Source organism: Harpegnathos saltator, unplaced genomic scaffold (genome assembly GCF_003227715.2).
Source record: "Harpegnathos saltator strain DR-91 unplaced genomic scaffold, Hsal_v8.6 scaffold834, whole genome shotgun sequence".
Taxonomy (NCBI): Eukaryota; Metazoa; Arthropoda; class Insecta; order Hymenoptera; family Formicidae; genus Harpegnathos; species Harpegnathos saltator.
The window spans coordinates 100,001-117,078 of record NW_020230687.1 but is presented as its reverse complement, the minus strand read 5'-3'; the positions used below and the strand labels follow the sequence as shown (position 1 = coordinate 117,078).

At 36.9% G+C, this 17,078-nt stretch overlaps 1 protein-coding gene across 4 annotated transcripts; it reads right to left on the bottom strand.

The window, feature by feature from the left end:
* Positions 1-2,005: 2,005 nt before the first annotated feature.
* Liprin-beta (liprin-beta 1) lies at positions 2,006-12,801 on the bottom strand. 4 transcript variants are annotated; one of them, XM_025307163.1, is made up of 14 exons: positions 12,669-12,801; positions 12,143-12,317; positions 11,876-12,055; positions 9,056-9,270; positions 8,358-8,500; positions 7,905-8,250; positions 7,565-7,726; positions 7,342-7,473; positions 6,835-7,006; positions 6,263-6,558; positions 5,996-6,193; positions 3,727-4,098; positions 2,906-3,002; positions 2,006-2,355 (listed from the first exon to the last, which is right to left on the bottom strand). In XM_025307163.1, the coding sequence occupies exons 3-14, from the start codon at positions 11,961-11,963 to the stop codon at positions 2,312-2,314; spliced, it is 2,265 nt and encodes a 754-aa protein (XP_025162948.1). In that variant the 5' UTR covers positions 11,964-12,055; positions 12,143-12,317; positions 12,669-12,801; the 3' UTR covers positions 2,006-2,311. The 4 variants fall into 4 exon arrangements, with proteins under 4 accessions (XP_025162948.1, XP_025162946.1, XP_025162947.1 ...); XM_025307161.1 differs by having other exon boundaries at positions 2,007-2,355; positions 2,802-3,002; positions 12,669-12,800; XM_025307162.1 differs by having other exon boundaries at positions 2,007-2,355; positions 2,802-3,005; positions 6,017-6,193; positions 12,669-12,800.
* Between the last annotated feature and the right edge of the window lie 4,277 nt (positions 12,802-17,078).

Sequence of the window (17,078 nt, the reverse complement as noted above, 5' to 3'; positions counted from 1 at the left end):
GTCGGACTCTTACCGACTAAAACCCCTGCGGGATGTCTACCATTCGGACCGTTATGAGGGGAGTTAGGGGGACTGCTCCCGCATTCCCTCCCCAACACCCCGGCCCCAGGGCTCTCCGGGAGCCCCTCGCTTCGAGTACCGCACCCCGTCCCACCAAGGGAGTCCGGAGTGCAGTCCCCCGACCGAATCCCCGGTCGGGTTGGTCTTCTGGTTTTATCTTAGGGGAAGGGGATATCTACCGTCCCCCCGTACCCCCCATTACTCCCCCTTTAGAAGGGGGTAGTATAGGGGAGTGAAATCATCCCCAACTGGACTCCCATTTTTCCCTGACCCTACCGACACACGAGGAGGGCGGGCGGGCTCACTCACTCACCACCACCCGCTCCCCGGCGTATCCGGAGTCGGACCCGAGGCGGCCGAGAGGGTGGCCTCCAGTTGACCGGTGGCCGCTCCTCCTCGGCCGACTCTACCTCGGGCTCACTGCCGATCCCCCCCCCTCCCGGGAGCGTCGATCCCTGCGCCGCCTCCCGGGTTGACGCTCCCACTCGACGGCCTTCTTTTTGGACATCACGTCCTTGCAGGAGGCTGCCGCTGACCATGCCTCCTCGCTCCCGCACATGGCGTTCACCATGTGCGGGAGCGAGAGTCCCCCCTCACGGCATCCCACCGCCCTGGCCAGGACACGGCGCTCCTGGCTCCATGCCGGGCATGCAACCAGTGTGTGGTGCGCCGTGTCCTCCAGCACAGGGCAGTGGTGGCATCGGATGGTGGGCTCCTTCCTGATCTGGCGCAGGTACCTTCTGAAGCACCCATGCCCGGTCAGCACCAGATAGAAGGACGTTACGTTAACATTCTAATTTTTCACTCAACTATGTAACTGTTACATAATATTTATATTAGACTCATATTAGACTATAGATTGAGAATTACTATCAGACCAATTAAAATAACCACGATTTAGATTATCTAATTTACTCGATTGCAATTCTCAATACATAGTATAATACGGGCGCTATAATACCTTAAAAAAGATACGATACTGGGGCTTTTTACTCAAGCAGCGAGCTCTACGTCATCTCACGTATGCGCTGTAGCATCGCAATATATTGCATTTGACATCACTGCGGTGAGGTTGACTGCGACCGAGGAGGGAGGTTAGTCTCTCTATAGTTGGCGGCCAGCAGATGGTCAGGTCCCCTGTGAGAAATCACGGGGGGGAGGGGAGCGGGATAGCCCGGTGGAGGTCGGGTCCTGCTTCCCTAAGCCCCACCTCCGATACGAAGGGAGATGGGGAGGGAGGAAAGGGTTTAAGTGCCGTCCTACCTTCTTAAGACCAGCCGATCCCGTTTTGGATGGGCTGACAGTGGTGGTGACCGGGTTTGGCCTGGTCGAGCGTTGCGCCAGGTTGGCGCGGCGATAGGGACAGGCCTCCGGGTCTCAGAGATCGGGGATGGACGGAGAAGTACTGGGGCAACCCTTCCTCCGATACCCCCATACAGACTTCAAATAGGCACTTCGATGGGGTTTTAGCCGATAGGAGTCCGGCATAACCACTGGTCCCTTCCAGGGTAGGTGGTATCCATGATGGATTTCCCCACCGTTAACGAAAACTTCATAATTTTATAGTAAACATAACATTGTTTGAAAGATTTGCGTGTAGGAGATATTACATATATGTATACAAGGAAGATTTCATAGAACTCATATATCAATAAAAAAAAGCATCTATGCTTCTTTTCAATTTTGCTTCAATATTACATGTTTAGTTTATAATTATCCCCTACTTTATTAAATTTTATATCATTTGATGTGTAAAATTCAGAAGCAACTAGTTAAAGAATGATATATTGAATAACATGAAAATGACAGAATTATATATAAAAAACGATTATGAGAAATAATTTTAAGACAATTATTAATTAGGACAAATATAAAATTATGAAAGTATAAAATAATACATGATATAGTAGATATAAATTTAGTATTTTATTTTTAGTTCATGATACTTTATGATTAAAGTAAGTTGTAATAAAAATATTTATCCTCTCTAAAATGATTAATTCCAAATCTTTTAGTCTATGATGTTAATGAGACTTTGGCGATATTGAAATTAGTTCTCGAATAAGCAGCTTATTTCTAAGTGCGCATTTTGACAGTGACTATCTAATTTACAATATGGATAACTGGTCCCAGGAGATTCTCTGACATTTCTTTGCACACGCGTGCGTGCCATCGCTTTGAATACAAATATATAAATATCCATCGATATATATTTTATCGTCGTGAATAAATCAATTCGTAGTTCATCCGCTCATATGCAACCTATAACTTTCCTTTGCCCAGTATCCTCCAAGTCTGAAAAGCACAGTACCTTTTAAGTGAACAATGTCCAAAAGAGTAACATGTCAGAAGTGATTAATATAATATAAATGCCTCTAATTCGATAATTTCACAAGTTCAAAAAAAGTATCTACATATTATAACAGAGTAAACGTATATTTTATTTGCAAAAATAAGTAAAATACTAACGATAAGCAACTTTTTAATATAGAAATCACTATGTATATAGCCTAGAATTTTTTAAATTTAAATGATAACATATCAGTAATTTTTGTTCTCACATTCCATATATAGATACAAAATTATGATGACGGAATTTAGCGGAGATTATATTGCGTCACATGATGTCTGCAAAGATGTGAATTATATCAAAAGTACGACGATGCGATATATAATTGGTAGAAATGTGACTTTTTATATTTGTAATGCAGTTCTCGTATCATTAGTCGAGTTAGACTTACAAGTTAGTTTAGATGATTATTTGAATGAAGCTTTAATTGTGGTTAGAATGTGGGTGAGTTTAAGTTAGGGCTGCCCGGTGTTGACGAAGGTGTTGATGGGGTACCTGGTGGTGAGGCCTCCAACGGGCAAACCAAATTGCCAAAATCCATTTCGCTTTTGCTTTTTTTACGTTTCAAAGTGAATTGAGATTTCTTTGGTACCTGCTTAAAAGAAACAGGAAAGGATTATCAAGTTACTTATAAGATAATAATAATATAATAATATAATGTAATGTTACGTCTGCGTCCCCAGGGCTGAGACATTAATTTAATAAAAGACGGTGATAGCGAGTGGCGGCATAGTTAGCTATTGTCTGGATGTTTGTTTATAACAACGAGAATCGAGAGTCGCGCTTGAGTCGGCGAACTCTTAAGACGTGTAGCGAATGAGTCCTTTTTTAAATCGTTTTTATATAAATTATCTTTTTACTTCCCCGGGCGTGCGCGAAGCGCAACATTTTGGGGGCTCGTCTGGGATCAGAATCGTCGGGCAAATCGTGAACGGGTTTATAAAAGTGTGGTGAAATGGTGCACGCGTCGAAGAAGATGCGAGGAAAAATATCGGCAGTTCTTGAGGCATCCTGCTCTCTATCATACCAATGCCAGAGAGCCATGCAAAGAGAGACGCAGAATGCGAGAGACTCTTCAGGCAATGGAGAAGCTACGGATGCTGCGGGAAAAGTGACAGGAGCGAATCCGCGACTGAGACAAGCCAGAAGAATATTGCTTGTGACAATTCTTTCCAATAAAATATAAACCCGACATTTTTGACGGATCGGTACCATTCCACGAATTAAGGACTCAATTTGAATTAATAGTGTGCGCAAATGGAGAGCGTAGACGTAACAGTAAAACAAATTACGACGAACAAAACGCATGACCGCACCTTCAGTCTAGCGGTAAGCGTCAATGGAACAAAGCCGAGTGTGCTCTCTATTTCCCTTTTATGCTGAACCACTTCTCTGCCTAGGATTTGATTGAAATGAGTTGTCAAGTGCCTACGAAGCAAAGTCTTTGCCGGTGGAATACTGAGTAATGTGGCGAGTAATTCGGAAGTGAATCGGCCCTCGTGAATCATTAGACCGCCATGAACACCGGATCCACGCATATTCGGTGCGTATTCCGCAAGATCCACCACTCGCAGCCATTCCATCACACGATGATTCGTCCAGAGAGTCACATTAGTACCATCGGCTCCATTCCCGTTCACAGATCTTCTCTCCAGATTGTCAAACTCGAAATTTAAGTCCCGTAAAACCTGCAATTCATATCCATGAATTAAATATCATATAAAATTACATAAATCGTTACATAATTTACAACGGACGTTTTTCATATAATAACACAAATCTATATCAATATTATTCTGTGTTTGTTCTATATTCAATGAGTAGCAAAAATATTAGGAAGTTGAATTAGTTCTGGTCCCTAACAATAGATGGCTTTAGTAACAAGTTAATGGTTAGTACGAATATTGAAATTTGGCAACACTAAAAGATTTGATATTTCTCTATGATATATGACAGTTTTCGCGCTATTGTTACTGATAGTTTCATTGTTTATACACGTCTAAAATGGATCGTACAAAATTGCATTTTCGATATTCATTATTTTTTTGTTTAATTTGGAAAAATCGATAATTGAAGTTCATGAAATGCTTGTTACAACTTATAGTAATCGAGTCTCCATCATGCTCCAACTGTAAATTTTGGTTTCAACAATTCAAAAGTGGTCATTTCGATTTGAGTGACAAAGAACGTACTGATCAACCAAAAATATTTGAAGATTCTGAATTGCAAGCATTATTGAATGAAAACACTACTCAAACAGAACAAATTGGCTGAACAACTCAACGTTGTAAATCAACAATTTCTAAACGCCTACATGCCATGGGAAAAATTCAAAAGGAAGATAAATGAGTTCCACATGAATTGAGTGAAAGTGACATTGCAAATCGTTTGAATATCGCCATGTCTTTACTTGCCAGATAGAAAAAGTTTTTTGTGGCGAATTGTAATTGGAGATGAAAAGTGGACTTATTTTGATAATTCAAAGCGACAAAAATCATGGGTTAATCCAGAACAATTATCAACATCGACACCTAAACGGAATATTCACGGTCCAAAGCAATGCTCTGTACTTGATAAGATATGGAAGATGTGGTGTACTATGAACTTTTAAAGCCAAATGAAACAGTTACGGGGGAGCAATATCAGCAACAATTGAACAAATTGAACGATGAATTGATGTAAAAAAGGTCAACGATGACCAACAATAGACGCAAAGTGATTCTTTTGCACGGTAATGTTCGCCCACATGTTGCTTCAATCGTTAAACATTGTTAGAGCTCGAATGGGAAATCCTTCCGCACCCAGTGTACTCTCCAGATCTAGTATCATCTGATTACCATCTATTTCGATCAGTGCAACACGCTTTGACACATACACATTTTAATAATTATGAGGACGTGCAAAAATGGGTGTCTGATTGGATTGCTCGGAGAGACAGATCGTTCTATCGTCACAAAATCGTTGTACAATGTAATCTCTATATCAGAGCTGGCCACAATCTGCACATTTCGGGCGAAATTCAGTAGGTGACGCCTACCGTCCCCCTCGCACCGCTCCGCGCTCAGCGGCCGTGGTGACGATCGCGGTATACTCAGGCCCGTCGCTGTATAAGAAATCAGCTGAGGCGTCACATTATCATTAAAATTGTTTCCTCGTTTAATAATTACTTTAAAATATATATTTACGTGTTTAATACTTACGTGTTTAGTACTTACGTGTTTAATACATACATATATATATATATATATATGTATGTATATACATATATATATATACACACATATATATATGCATATATATATATGTATATATGTACATATATATATATATATGCATACATACATACATACATATATAATGCATAAACATATATATATATTTAACGTGATTATTAAACGAGGAAACAATCTTAATGATAATGTGACGCCCCAGCTGATTTCTTATACAGCGACGGGCCTGAGTATACCGCGATCGTCACCACGGCCGCTGAGCGCGGAGCGGTGCGAGGGGGACGGTAGGCGTCACCTACTGAATTTCGCCCGAAATGTGCAGATCGTGGCCAGCTCTACTCTATATCATAAGTACCTGTATAAGTATATAAAGTACCTGAATCCCACGTCTTAAACTGGCAGCATGTAACTGCGCGGTCACTCCGAGATTCAAAAGGTCCTCCGTAGTCAGTCTGTGCAAAACTCTACCGTCAACTTTCGCGTTATGAAAGGCTTCCTTGTGTTGAGGTAATCCGATATCATCCAGCCACCGTAGCACAGCTGCACTGTCCATCTGTCGACATCAAATATCTTTAATCTCAGCTCCTTGTAACATGTAGATGTAAAGCAACATATCAGTAACCTTGTGAGAACCAAGAAACCCCGTCCCGCTGCTTCTTTCCGATTCTATAGCGTAAAGCAATTTCTTTCTATGCAGAGCGTTCTTTATATCCAACTCTTTTTCCAATTGAACCTGCGTAGCGTCCAGTAATTTCAGTCCGGTGGCACCCCATCGTCTCAACTCGGCAGCGTAGCATTCCAAACCGAGGCAAGCTAACCAATCGTTGATCTCTTCAATGGTAAGTTCCGCGAGTGGTTTCGGTGACGGCGGTTCCACTTGCGCACTCGCTTCACCGATCATGGTTTTCTCTTCTTCCGCTATGGTATACAACATTCATTTGTACCTACGCTTGTCTTTTTAATACGATGATAGTTATGTGTGTATATAATATGTACAAATAATTAGATAATAATACGATATTAAATAAAAATAATACGATATCAAATAAAAATAATGTGATTAAGTAGTTTTACAAGCGAATTATTGCCTAGCTAAACATAACGACATGCATGTTACTGTCAATTAATATTGCTGCGGAATGTTAACAACACTTAAACATGACACCGCATGCTTAGATAAAGATCGATCGGAACCTAAAATGGGAGCGGACAGACATCTCGCAGAGACTCCCCTAACAGCCAAGGGTACCGTTGTATGTGCTCCCGAGACTAAATTTGGAACCTTACCAAATACAACACCTTTTTTGAATGTTGGTGGCCTAGGAAGACTGCTATATTGACCGGTATGTCTGCTGAACCTTTCACCCTAAAAACATAATATTATCTTAATTAACCGAATTTAATCGAACTTAATCGAATTTGTAATTGATATTTCTTGTGAAATGAATTATAAGTTATATTTCATATCAATTTGAAATGGAAAAATGTTTTACACGAGGAATTTATCTTCTCGTTGTTTATTTATGTACCAAAGAAAGTTTTTAAAAAAAGAATAATAGACCATAATGCGTTAATATTGAGATTTATAATATTCATTCTTTCATATCTCAATGCTCCTTTTCAGAGTGGACTCTATTTTTGCGGCCAAAGACTTCAGTTTCCCCCAAGAATTTATAACATAGTATAAATATATATACTAACATTTGATAAGGGACTTGCACTGCGTAGCGCTAGATTCTCATGCTCCAAACTAGCTTGCCTAAGTTTCATTTCAGATAAAGAGGTGAGTAGTTCCAACTTTTGCGTTTCTAAGGCGCTCCTCGACAGAATCTCCTTTAAAATGAGCAAATATAAAGCCTATTTGTATACAAATTTATAATATTCTGGTAAATATCAATAATATAAAATCATCTTGGTATCTCACTTTTTGCAACACTTCTTCCATCTGCCTCAGAGAGTCTTTCTTGTCTTGCAACATGCTCTCCAATTCTTGAATTTTACTTGACTGAGCGTCAACCTGTTCCGACAAGACTGACACCTCCATGTGCAATGCTCCGCGCTCACTCTCCAACTTTCTCAGTCGTTCCTGAAAAACAATTTAGCAAGTCGATCATTAACATACGATTAATAAGAATTAAAAGCTCGCTGCTTCAAAGAAACTATGTAACATGGAAATCTCGTAGTTCAACGAGCAGGGTCGGGAAATAATTCATAGTTCATATAACGCATACGATTTTATTTGAGAACTCTCTTATACAGTATACCTCGATTTTACTATGACAATTATTCATGCACATATTGCTTCCGCAGTGGAACTGTTGCAACGAACAGTAGTGATGCGGTTTGTCCTTTTCGTGGCAGATCAAATCATTATGAGACATAGTCCTCTGATCGCGATCCACTCTGCTGCGCAGTCTGCGACGTCTTCTATCTAGAGAACCGCCACATCTACCCATCGAGGTTACAGGCAAAGACGTTGTACTGTTTGTCCTATTACCCGCATGTATCTGACGCTCCTTCATAAACATCAGATTCTGCTGCGCATGACAAACATGCGGATAGTAACCGAGGCCTTTTGCGTGTTCCTTCACAGTTTGATGCGTGAGCTCGCTAGAAACGTCGTAATAATTCGTAAGAAAAGAAATTGATGAGAGTTTATGTAATCGATTGAAAGTACACGGTGAAATGTAAAAGATTACGACGAAATAAACAGTGACCTTGTACACGGCATGACGCAGAGGGATGGGAAACTTCTCAGATGAACGGATGTCGGACAGGTATTAGACATATCGGTGGACGCACAAATATTAGGCATACTCCCTTGAAGTGCTATCATCTTAGCATAGCCAAGCAAGCAAGCCTACAACAATATTATCAATATCTTACAGAGAAAGATATTTCACTTAATAGTTAAAAAATGAGTCAATAAGAATCAGAAATAGATTAAATCATTGCCTTTGAAACTACGTATCTTAAATTATTTGGATAATATTGAACTTTTTGTTTCATTGCATTATGATTACAATATTACAATTAGTTATATATTATTAAATTACATAATATATAATTATATAGTTTTATAATGGTTGTATGTGTATGTGTGTATGTGTGCGTGTGAGTGTGTATATGTATGTGTAGTTCCATTGTGCACTAATAACAGTTAATCCATATAATTTCTTATTGGTCTCTTTTTCATTTTTTATTTCATATCAACAAAGTCTTAAATTATTTATCTTTATCTCATTTGCATTTCATGTATAATTATTTCGCGAATCGAATGAAAAATATATATGCGAAAGTACAACTCGCTCTGCGAATTTCGCATGTATAATGAAACATATGCTTGTTAAGTGAACGTCAGTTGGTATGTTGGTGTGACCTCTCTCGATGCTGGATCTCTCTATTTTAGATCTACCTGACACAGACATTCCTGCGACTGGTAAGCTGTCCGGCATGTAATCAGCGGTTCCGACAAGCCCACGCCGATACCTCGCGGATAATCCTCGATGTATTCGTCACCTTCTTCAGAATTCGACGACGTTCCCGACGAATCGTAACCCTCCGAAGGCGTCCATCGACTGTTCCAGCGCTTAATAGTCGAGGCTGCGTCCGACGAATCCGACTGTGAACCTAGATTTAGATTTACGGTCAATCTTTTTTTATTCTGCGCCGAGAAGTTCAAGAAGTTTTTATCAGCGCGATGGCTGTCGAAGTTTTCCAGACGCACTTGTCTATCTTTTTTGGTGTCAAGTCGTGTTCAATTCGATACAACATATATCTACATATCAGAGTTGAGAAATAAGGTATTATTTGTAACGCTTTTACCATAACTTTCATTTACTAAGTAATGTTCTTCCAGTAATGATTAATAACAGTTATTTTAAATGAATGATTTAAATCAAATTTTATCCCCATTTAAGTGAATATTTTAACTAAAATGAATTTATTCATCTGACAATGAAGTACATCAGACAGAGATTTATTCTTCAACTTAAAATAAAAATAATCACTCCATGATTCAGAATAGAAAATTCATTTGATATAATTAGTAAATCATTTGAATTTTAGTAACTTGGTTATTACTTTACTTCTTAAATAAAATTTTTCCTCAAGAAATCTAGAATGAAATTAGAAGTTTAGAGAAAGAAAGAGAGATTAGAAATTTAGAGTAGTATCAATAAGCATAAGATACATAGTAACAAATTATAACAAAAAGTCTCCAAAATTAAATAAAGAAATAAACGGAAACTTTTTATAGTAACTTACTTTTTATAGTAAATCGTTATTCTTTAAATAAATATAACAGTAACATGTTCTCTTTTTCAAAATAAAGAACGATAATGCTAACGAGTTATCTTTTTCAAAAGATAACGAATAATAATGATGTCACTTTTAAAAATTAACTTTTCCAATCCCGTGTATATTTTAACAGGAATGGAAACAACAATTCGACGACACATCGAGCGAAGTCGAGTCAATGAACGTAGATCTTCGACAGTCAAGCGGTCCATAGTTAAAGCAATCTATTTTGAGCGGGCCACTTATTTCTCCATCAGAGATATAACTGCAGTGTACTGACCAGTCGTGCGATTTTAATATCGAATTACGGCAGATCTCTCGATCGCAAGAATCTATCAGACATCTGCCAAGTTATGCGTTAAACTAAAGTATCTGTCTGAATGTCATGACTTTTGTGTGACTCCGGGCAAATCTTAACCCTTTGCGGCATAGTGTTGCATATATGCAATACCTTTTAAAACTTTGAAGATTCATTTTTCTATTCAAAAGTTTTTCATAAAAATTTGTATTCAAGGATTTTTAGGGTCGCTGATTGCGATATGAATCTGCTGACGGAATTTCGAAATTCATAATAACGGACCAAAATTTAAAAAATTTTCAATTTCCGTGAAAATTGGTATATAGAAGTTTTTGGGGCTGCTGATAATGAATCCGCTGTCGGAATTTCGAAATTCAAGTTGGCAGATCCAATATGGCGGGCCAAAAATTTAAAAAATTTTTGATTTTCATGAAAATTTGTATATAAAAATTTTCAGGATCGCTGTCATGAATCCTCTGTCAGAATTGGAGCAGTTTTGCCAACCTATGAAATCCGATAAATAACAGTATCCAATGCTGAAAATTTCAAATAAAATCTAAAAAAATGTCTATTTTTATTTATGAAAATTTTTATTTTCGTCTTATTTTTTATTTTGTTTCTGGTTCTTCGTTTGTTGTTATTTTTTAATTTCTGTTATTTTTTGTCCTTCTGCTATTTGTTTTATTTTTTGTCGTTCTTTTCGCTTTTTTTCTTTTCTTATTTTAATGCTTTCATAATTTTTTGTTTTCTCTTATTTCAATTTTTTAGACTTTTTATTTTTGTTTTGAGCGGCCACAAAGCTTCTTCCTTTTGTACACAGACGACAGCGAATCCGTAATCAGCGACCTCAAAAACCCCCATATACGAATTTTCATGGAAATCGAAAATCTTTTAAAATTTGGTCCGCCATATTGGATCCACCATTTTGAATATCGACATTTCGACAGCGAATCCATAATCAGCGACCCCAAAAACCCCTATGTACCAATTTTCATGGAAATAAAAAATCTTTTAAAATTTAGTCCGCCGTCTTGGATTCGCCATCTTGAATTTCGAAATTCCGACAGCGAATTCATAATCAGCAACACCAAAAACTATTATATGCAAATTTTCATGAAAAACTATTGAACAGAGAAAGGTATGCTTCAAATGGTTAAATTGTAAAGCTCTACAATTCTTAGTGCATTGGGTGAGTACAAGTTTTGACGAATTTCTCAAAAATATCGTAACTGATTCAGTTTTATAGTAATACTTATAAACATGCGAATATATAATATGCCGTTAGAAGACCATACTTTTAATGGTTACTTGGTAGAGAATGAGAATAAATCGTTTTTAATAAAATTCTTAGTCTGTGTAATATTTTTCTATCACAAAATGCATCAAAATTTTGCACTTATCCAAAAATTACTTTTTTGCCAATATTAGCTAAATTTCGGTTTTCCATAACCGAATACTAATTATACTAACTTAATTGCGCGATTAATTTATCCGAAGCGATTTTATAATTGGTACAATATGTCTGATTAATTTGAAGTTAATATGTCTGATCCTTTAATATTATTCTTTTGATTTCATATGCCGGGGCAATGAAATGATCAGAAGAAGAGAGATAGTAAAAAGAGATTGAAGAGAAACCTTTTGCTTGACCTTTATCCTCTTCCTCTATTATAGGGGCAAGATCCTTTCGCTCTCCAACGGTACTGTCACTCCAAATGTTTTCCATGATGAATTCGTTTGCGTCGCGCTTTACTTCACTAATTTACTGTCTTTGATTTCTTCGTTGAGTTCAGTAAGGTACACATCTCTAGTTTGGATCTGTTCCGGTAACAAATTTATTTAATGAGTCGTGCGTAGAATCCTCGAGATATTCGTGTCAGCAAAATTACTACTTCTGTCACTTACTTTTCACGACGATATCACAGCTACAATGGGCACTCGATGTAATAGTGTCGACTGACACGGTGTATAACGCGAAGTACACTTAACGTTTTAATATCAGAGCATTCGTACACAATCGAGTGTTATCTTGACTAGATGTATTCTTGCGCAGCTAGCCGCGACATCGTCTCCGCCAAAACTAAAATTAACGTCATGAAATCCTTCGAGAAGAGCGCGAGGGAGGTAAAGAGGGGGGGAGAGAGAGAGAGAGAGAGAGAGAGAGAGAGAGAGAGAGAGAGAGAGAGAGAGAGAACGCGCGCAATGGCAATTTATAAATAGATTAATGTTTCTCTCTTTTTGTTGTTAGGTCGTATTAGATCTCCCTTTCTCTCAACTGGCTGTTTGGGTTTGATACGATATATATTATGATAAATATGAAGTAAATAATATATCTTACCGTTATATTAATTTATTATTCATAACTAATTTCTTGTAGTTATATATAGTTATTAGTCATGCAAAATTATTACCAATTTTAAGTTATACTTACCTTCTGCAGAACAATAATTCTGATCATAAAGTCCAAAAGGTCATTTCGCGTCAGAAAAGATACATAGTATAGTATATAGCATCTTTCGCAGATATACTTGGCACTAACGTGACACCGCGCTACCGCGTCTGTCTCTCGATAATGCATTACTGTCAAAGCACATTTGAGAGTGCAGTATCACTAAATATTTGTCATATTAACAGTCGTTACTTAAAACTTGTCTGCATGAAATATCCAGATTTGAATTTAGAATTAAATGTGTTTTTCAGTTAAATTATGATTACAAATACAATATTACATATATTATATGATTCATCTGAGAAAACAAAAACCTAATTCTTAAATAAAATCTAAGTACATTGCATGAAAGTACTTCCCAATGGCAACTATTAATATGGACAACAATATTATTACGACATATATTATATTGTATGATTTAAATAAAAAGAACTTAAATTTAACTCTAACTTCAGATCTGAATATCTCACGTGAAACAAATTTTAAGTAAAGATTAAAATTAAAACAATGGTTGATCACCGAATAATTGGTCCAAAACCAAAACCAAAAAACGGAATATTCACAGCCGATCTTGTCCACTCGATCGATTAACATTACTTCCGTTGCGTGCAAAACAATAATTATAGATAAATACATAGATAGAAAAAGAGGAAGAGAGGGGAGGAGAGATTGAATGTAGGATACACAGGATAATTGGTAACTCATGTAACCGTAATAAATAGAGGCGTAGAACTGATTGAAAGAGACATAAAAGTTTCATACAGTTTTGCGATATTTGCAATAATTATTGAGTTATTAATTATAGAAATCTGACGAGTAAGTGCGCGACGAGATAGATGATTGGAGAAGCATTGCAGCCACTCGTGCAAAAGCCTAGTTGATCTAGCAACTGTTGCCGGCGCGCAGTGAGACGTAGGACAACGGCAAAATGAAATTAGTACATAGCCGAATAGCATTGTCCTTCCCCTTGCCGCGCGATGGCAACAGTTATTCGACTGACTGGGTCGCACTCTTGTCCGAGTAGTTGCAATGTCTCTCGTCCTCAATCAGATTTCTATAATTAATAACTCAATAATTATTGCAAATACCGCAAAACTGTATGAGACTTTTATGTTTGTTTTAATCAGTTTTACGCCTCCATTGATTACGGCTATATAAGTTACCAAACACCATGTATACAACGAACATACGTATCTCAACGGCGACATCTGTTACTGATTGCAAAACTTGCGTTTACGTTGCATTCATAAAGTGGAAGTCACAAACGAAAGATCGATGCCGACAAGAACGACATTTTTTCTACTTCTTTATTCTCTTCTTATCTTTCTTTACTTGGACTCCACTTACCGGTTGCATCCATTGCAAAAGGATGTCTTCAGTAGCTGCATCTGGCGGAGAGGGCGGCGTCGGTGCGGTTTTTATCATAGCTATGAGGTTCCTCGTAGCCTCCTTCACAGAGTTTTTCCATTCCGAATTGCCTTCGGCCGAACTTTCGGCACAAGCTCCTATAAATATCATACTTGTGAGAAATTGCAATATCTACGGCAACAGAAAGCAATCATAATCATAGATGTCAATTAAAGTTCAATGCAAGAGGGTCGCTGTGCTGTTTCAATTTAAAGCATAATATAATCGTATTTTTAGTATACCGATTAGTCCCGCGACCTTACTCAAATTTTGGTTATATAATGTATTCATGAATTATATAGCTTTTAATTGTGTAATAATAAAATAATTACAAATAAACGTTATTAACAGCATTCTTGCATTACTTATATTAAATCTATCCGTAAGTAACTAAATATTTCAAAACATAACCCGTTTAAAAGTTTATAAAGTTTTCATATTTTTAGTCAATAATATAAATTGAATATCTTATACAAATAACATACCAAAAAGATATGTTTTATATTTATGTATTATATAACTTCGGGGATAGAAATCATATGAAAACAATTTTGTAAATATTTGATTATTTATAGATAAAAGTAGCTTCAGTAATGTACTTATACAAAGTCCAAACATGATTCTTCTTAGAGCTATCTATCTAATTTATATAAAGTGTCCGGGATCTTTTGGAAACGAAAAATTATGTAGATTAATTATGTAGATTAATCAGATCAAACTGAGGAGAAAAGCCAAATTTGCAAAAATCATAATAGTTATTATGTTATTAATAATTGAAAATGACCACATTTAGAAGTTCTTTTAATTGATAACTTGAAAATTTGCATACCTATTTGCAAGATGGTAAAGGATGTTTTTGTTCAAAATAACCTAATCTATAATTATATGATAACTATTGTGTCTAGCGAGGTACAAGATTCAGGATTCAAAGTTCAATATACTTATATCTAGATACAATAGCCATCATATAATTGTAGATTAGGTTCTGAACAAAAACATCCTGTACTATTTTGCAAATAAGTATGCAAAATTTCAAATTATCAATTAAAAGAACCTCTAGATGTGGTCATTTTCAATCATTAATAACTATTGCCATTTTTGCAAAATGGGACATGATTTTTTTTCTCAGTTTCATCTGATTATTCTTCAGAATTTTTCATTTCCAAAAGATCCCAGACAACTGTATATATACAAATGATGACAAATATATTTGAAAATCTATTTTGTAGTTTTGATCTTGTTAATAGAAATTCATATGTCTGTAATTGCTATATGGTAGCCTCAACACCTATATATATGTATGAGTGTGTGTGTGTGTGTGAATTTGAATCTTACCAGAAATAATATCATCCATCTGTAACAATGCAGCCTCCAGCATCTTGCTGGCTTCACTGGAACTTTTCGCAAAAAACGGCGACTCACCTGCTTGCGCCGTCGTGCTGTTTCTCTCCTCACCTTTGCCCATCACTTAACGCTGTAATAAAGGAAATCTTTGTTTGTTATGCTCCTTGAATATTTTCTAGCAACATGAGTGTTTAAAATATATATTGAACATGCAATAGAACAAGTAAGATATTTTTTAAACATTTATACCATCTATAACACAATAAATTGTAAACATTTATACTATATTTATACTGTCTATCCACACATGTCTGCTATGATAAATTGTAATTGTATATAATTTTTTTTTTAGATCAATTAGTAATTACAAAATGTTTACATTACATGAATGAAAACATAAAAGAAACGAGCTTGGTCGATAACAGACGATGAGACAAGAAACAGTTTACATATGCGAGAGATATTCCGTCCACGCGACATTTTCTTTATCGGTGATAAGAGACATGAATTCGCACACAGCGAGATGCGATTGATTGAGGGAAAAAAACATTTGACGAGCGTTCAAGAGGAGAGAGGAGATCAAACATCACCACGAGACGATCACTCGTACTGATGATGTCACGATCTTACCGTGTTGTCCCATGATAACATCGACGATCGGCCGTCATCGTGACCAGATCATCGTTAATAAAACAGCAACAATTGCGCACCGAGATAATGTGCGACAGGCGATCAACAGGTAATGGAGCAACGCCCAGCACTCGCCATCATAACGTGTTACTGTTGTCTCTGTCACTCTGGTTCCCCCTTTTCATTTTATCTCTTTCCTTCACTGTCTGATTAGTACCGTCAATTCTTCGCAAGAGCAAAATTTACGCCGAGTGTGCAAGGAAAACAGCAATTTTCTCCGATATATTCATTAACGTGTTATATCGTTACCCATGCAATTATCTCTCGAATAAGCGCAAAAAAACATAAGTACCTTGTCATAATTTTACTTTAGATTTCATATTAATTATTTATTCATAATTTATTTATAATTCTTCCTTATGTACAATACTGAGATATATGTAAATACATATACATATATAAGATACATATATAAGTATAATTAGTCCTTTCTTTTTCGAGGAATTTCTTCAATTAGTGTATATCAATGTGATAAGTTAGGATGAAACAAAATACACTTGTTTCGCTTTAATTTATTGTATCACTGTGCTCAGTTTAAGAAGTTTTTCAAAAAAGAACAAATCTAATATACCTTATAAACGAAGATTTGTTAGGTTAAACTAACATCAGACATCAACGAAAAAAACGCGATATCTTACAAGTGCAAGTTGCTTCGACGTCTCGCAGGTTAGCTTCGACTTGGTCTCGATATTTCCAAAAATCGAGCGAATAATATAACTTTGAATTGAGAAAAAGCTCGGAAGAAGAGATACTTGATCGTGTGGAGATGCATGGGAGAATATGAATCGGCATCGAGAGTACGCAGTATCTCAAGATCGTTGATTACCTTCGGACACGTCAGTTGAGATTCGCGGTCTTGTCCTGAGTAGCCGTAGCGCGTTCGGTAAACATTAGTCGGTTCACTGAGAAGGCCGAGATTCGTACGGAAGCTACGCACCTTATGCCGGCCAC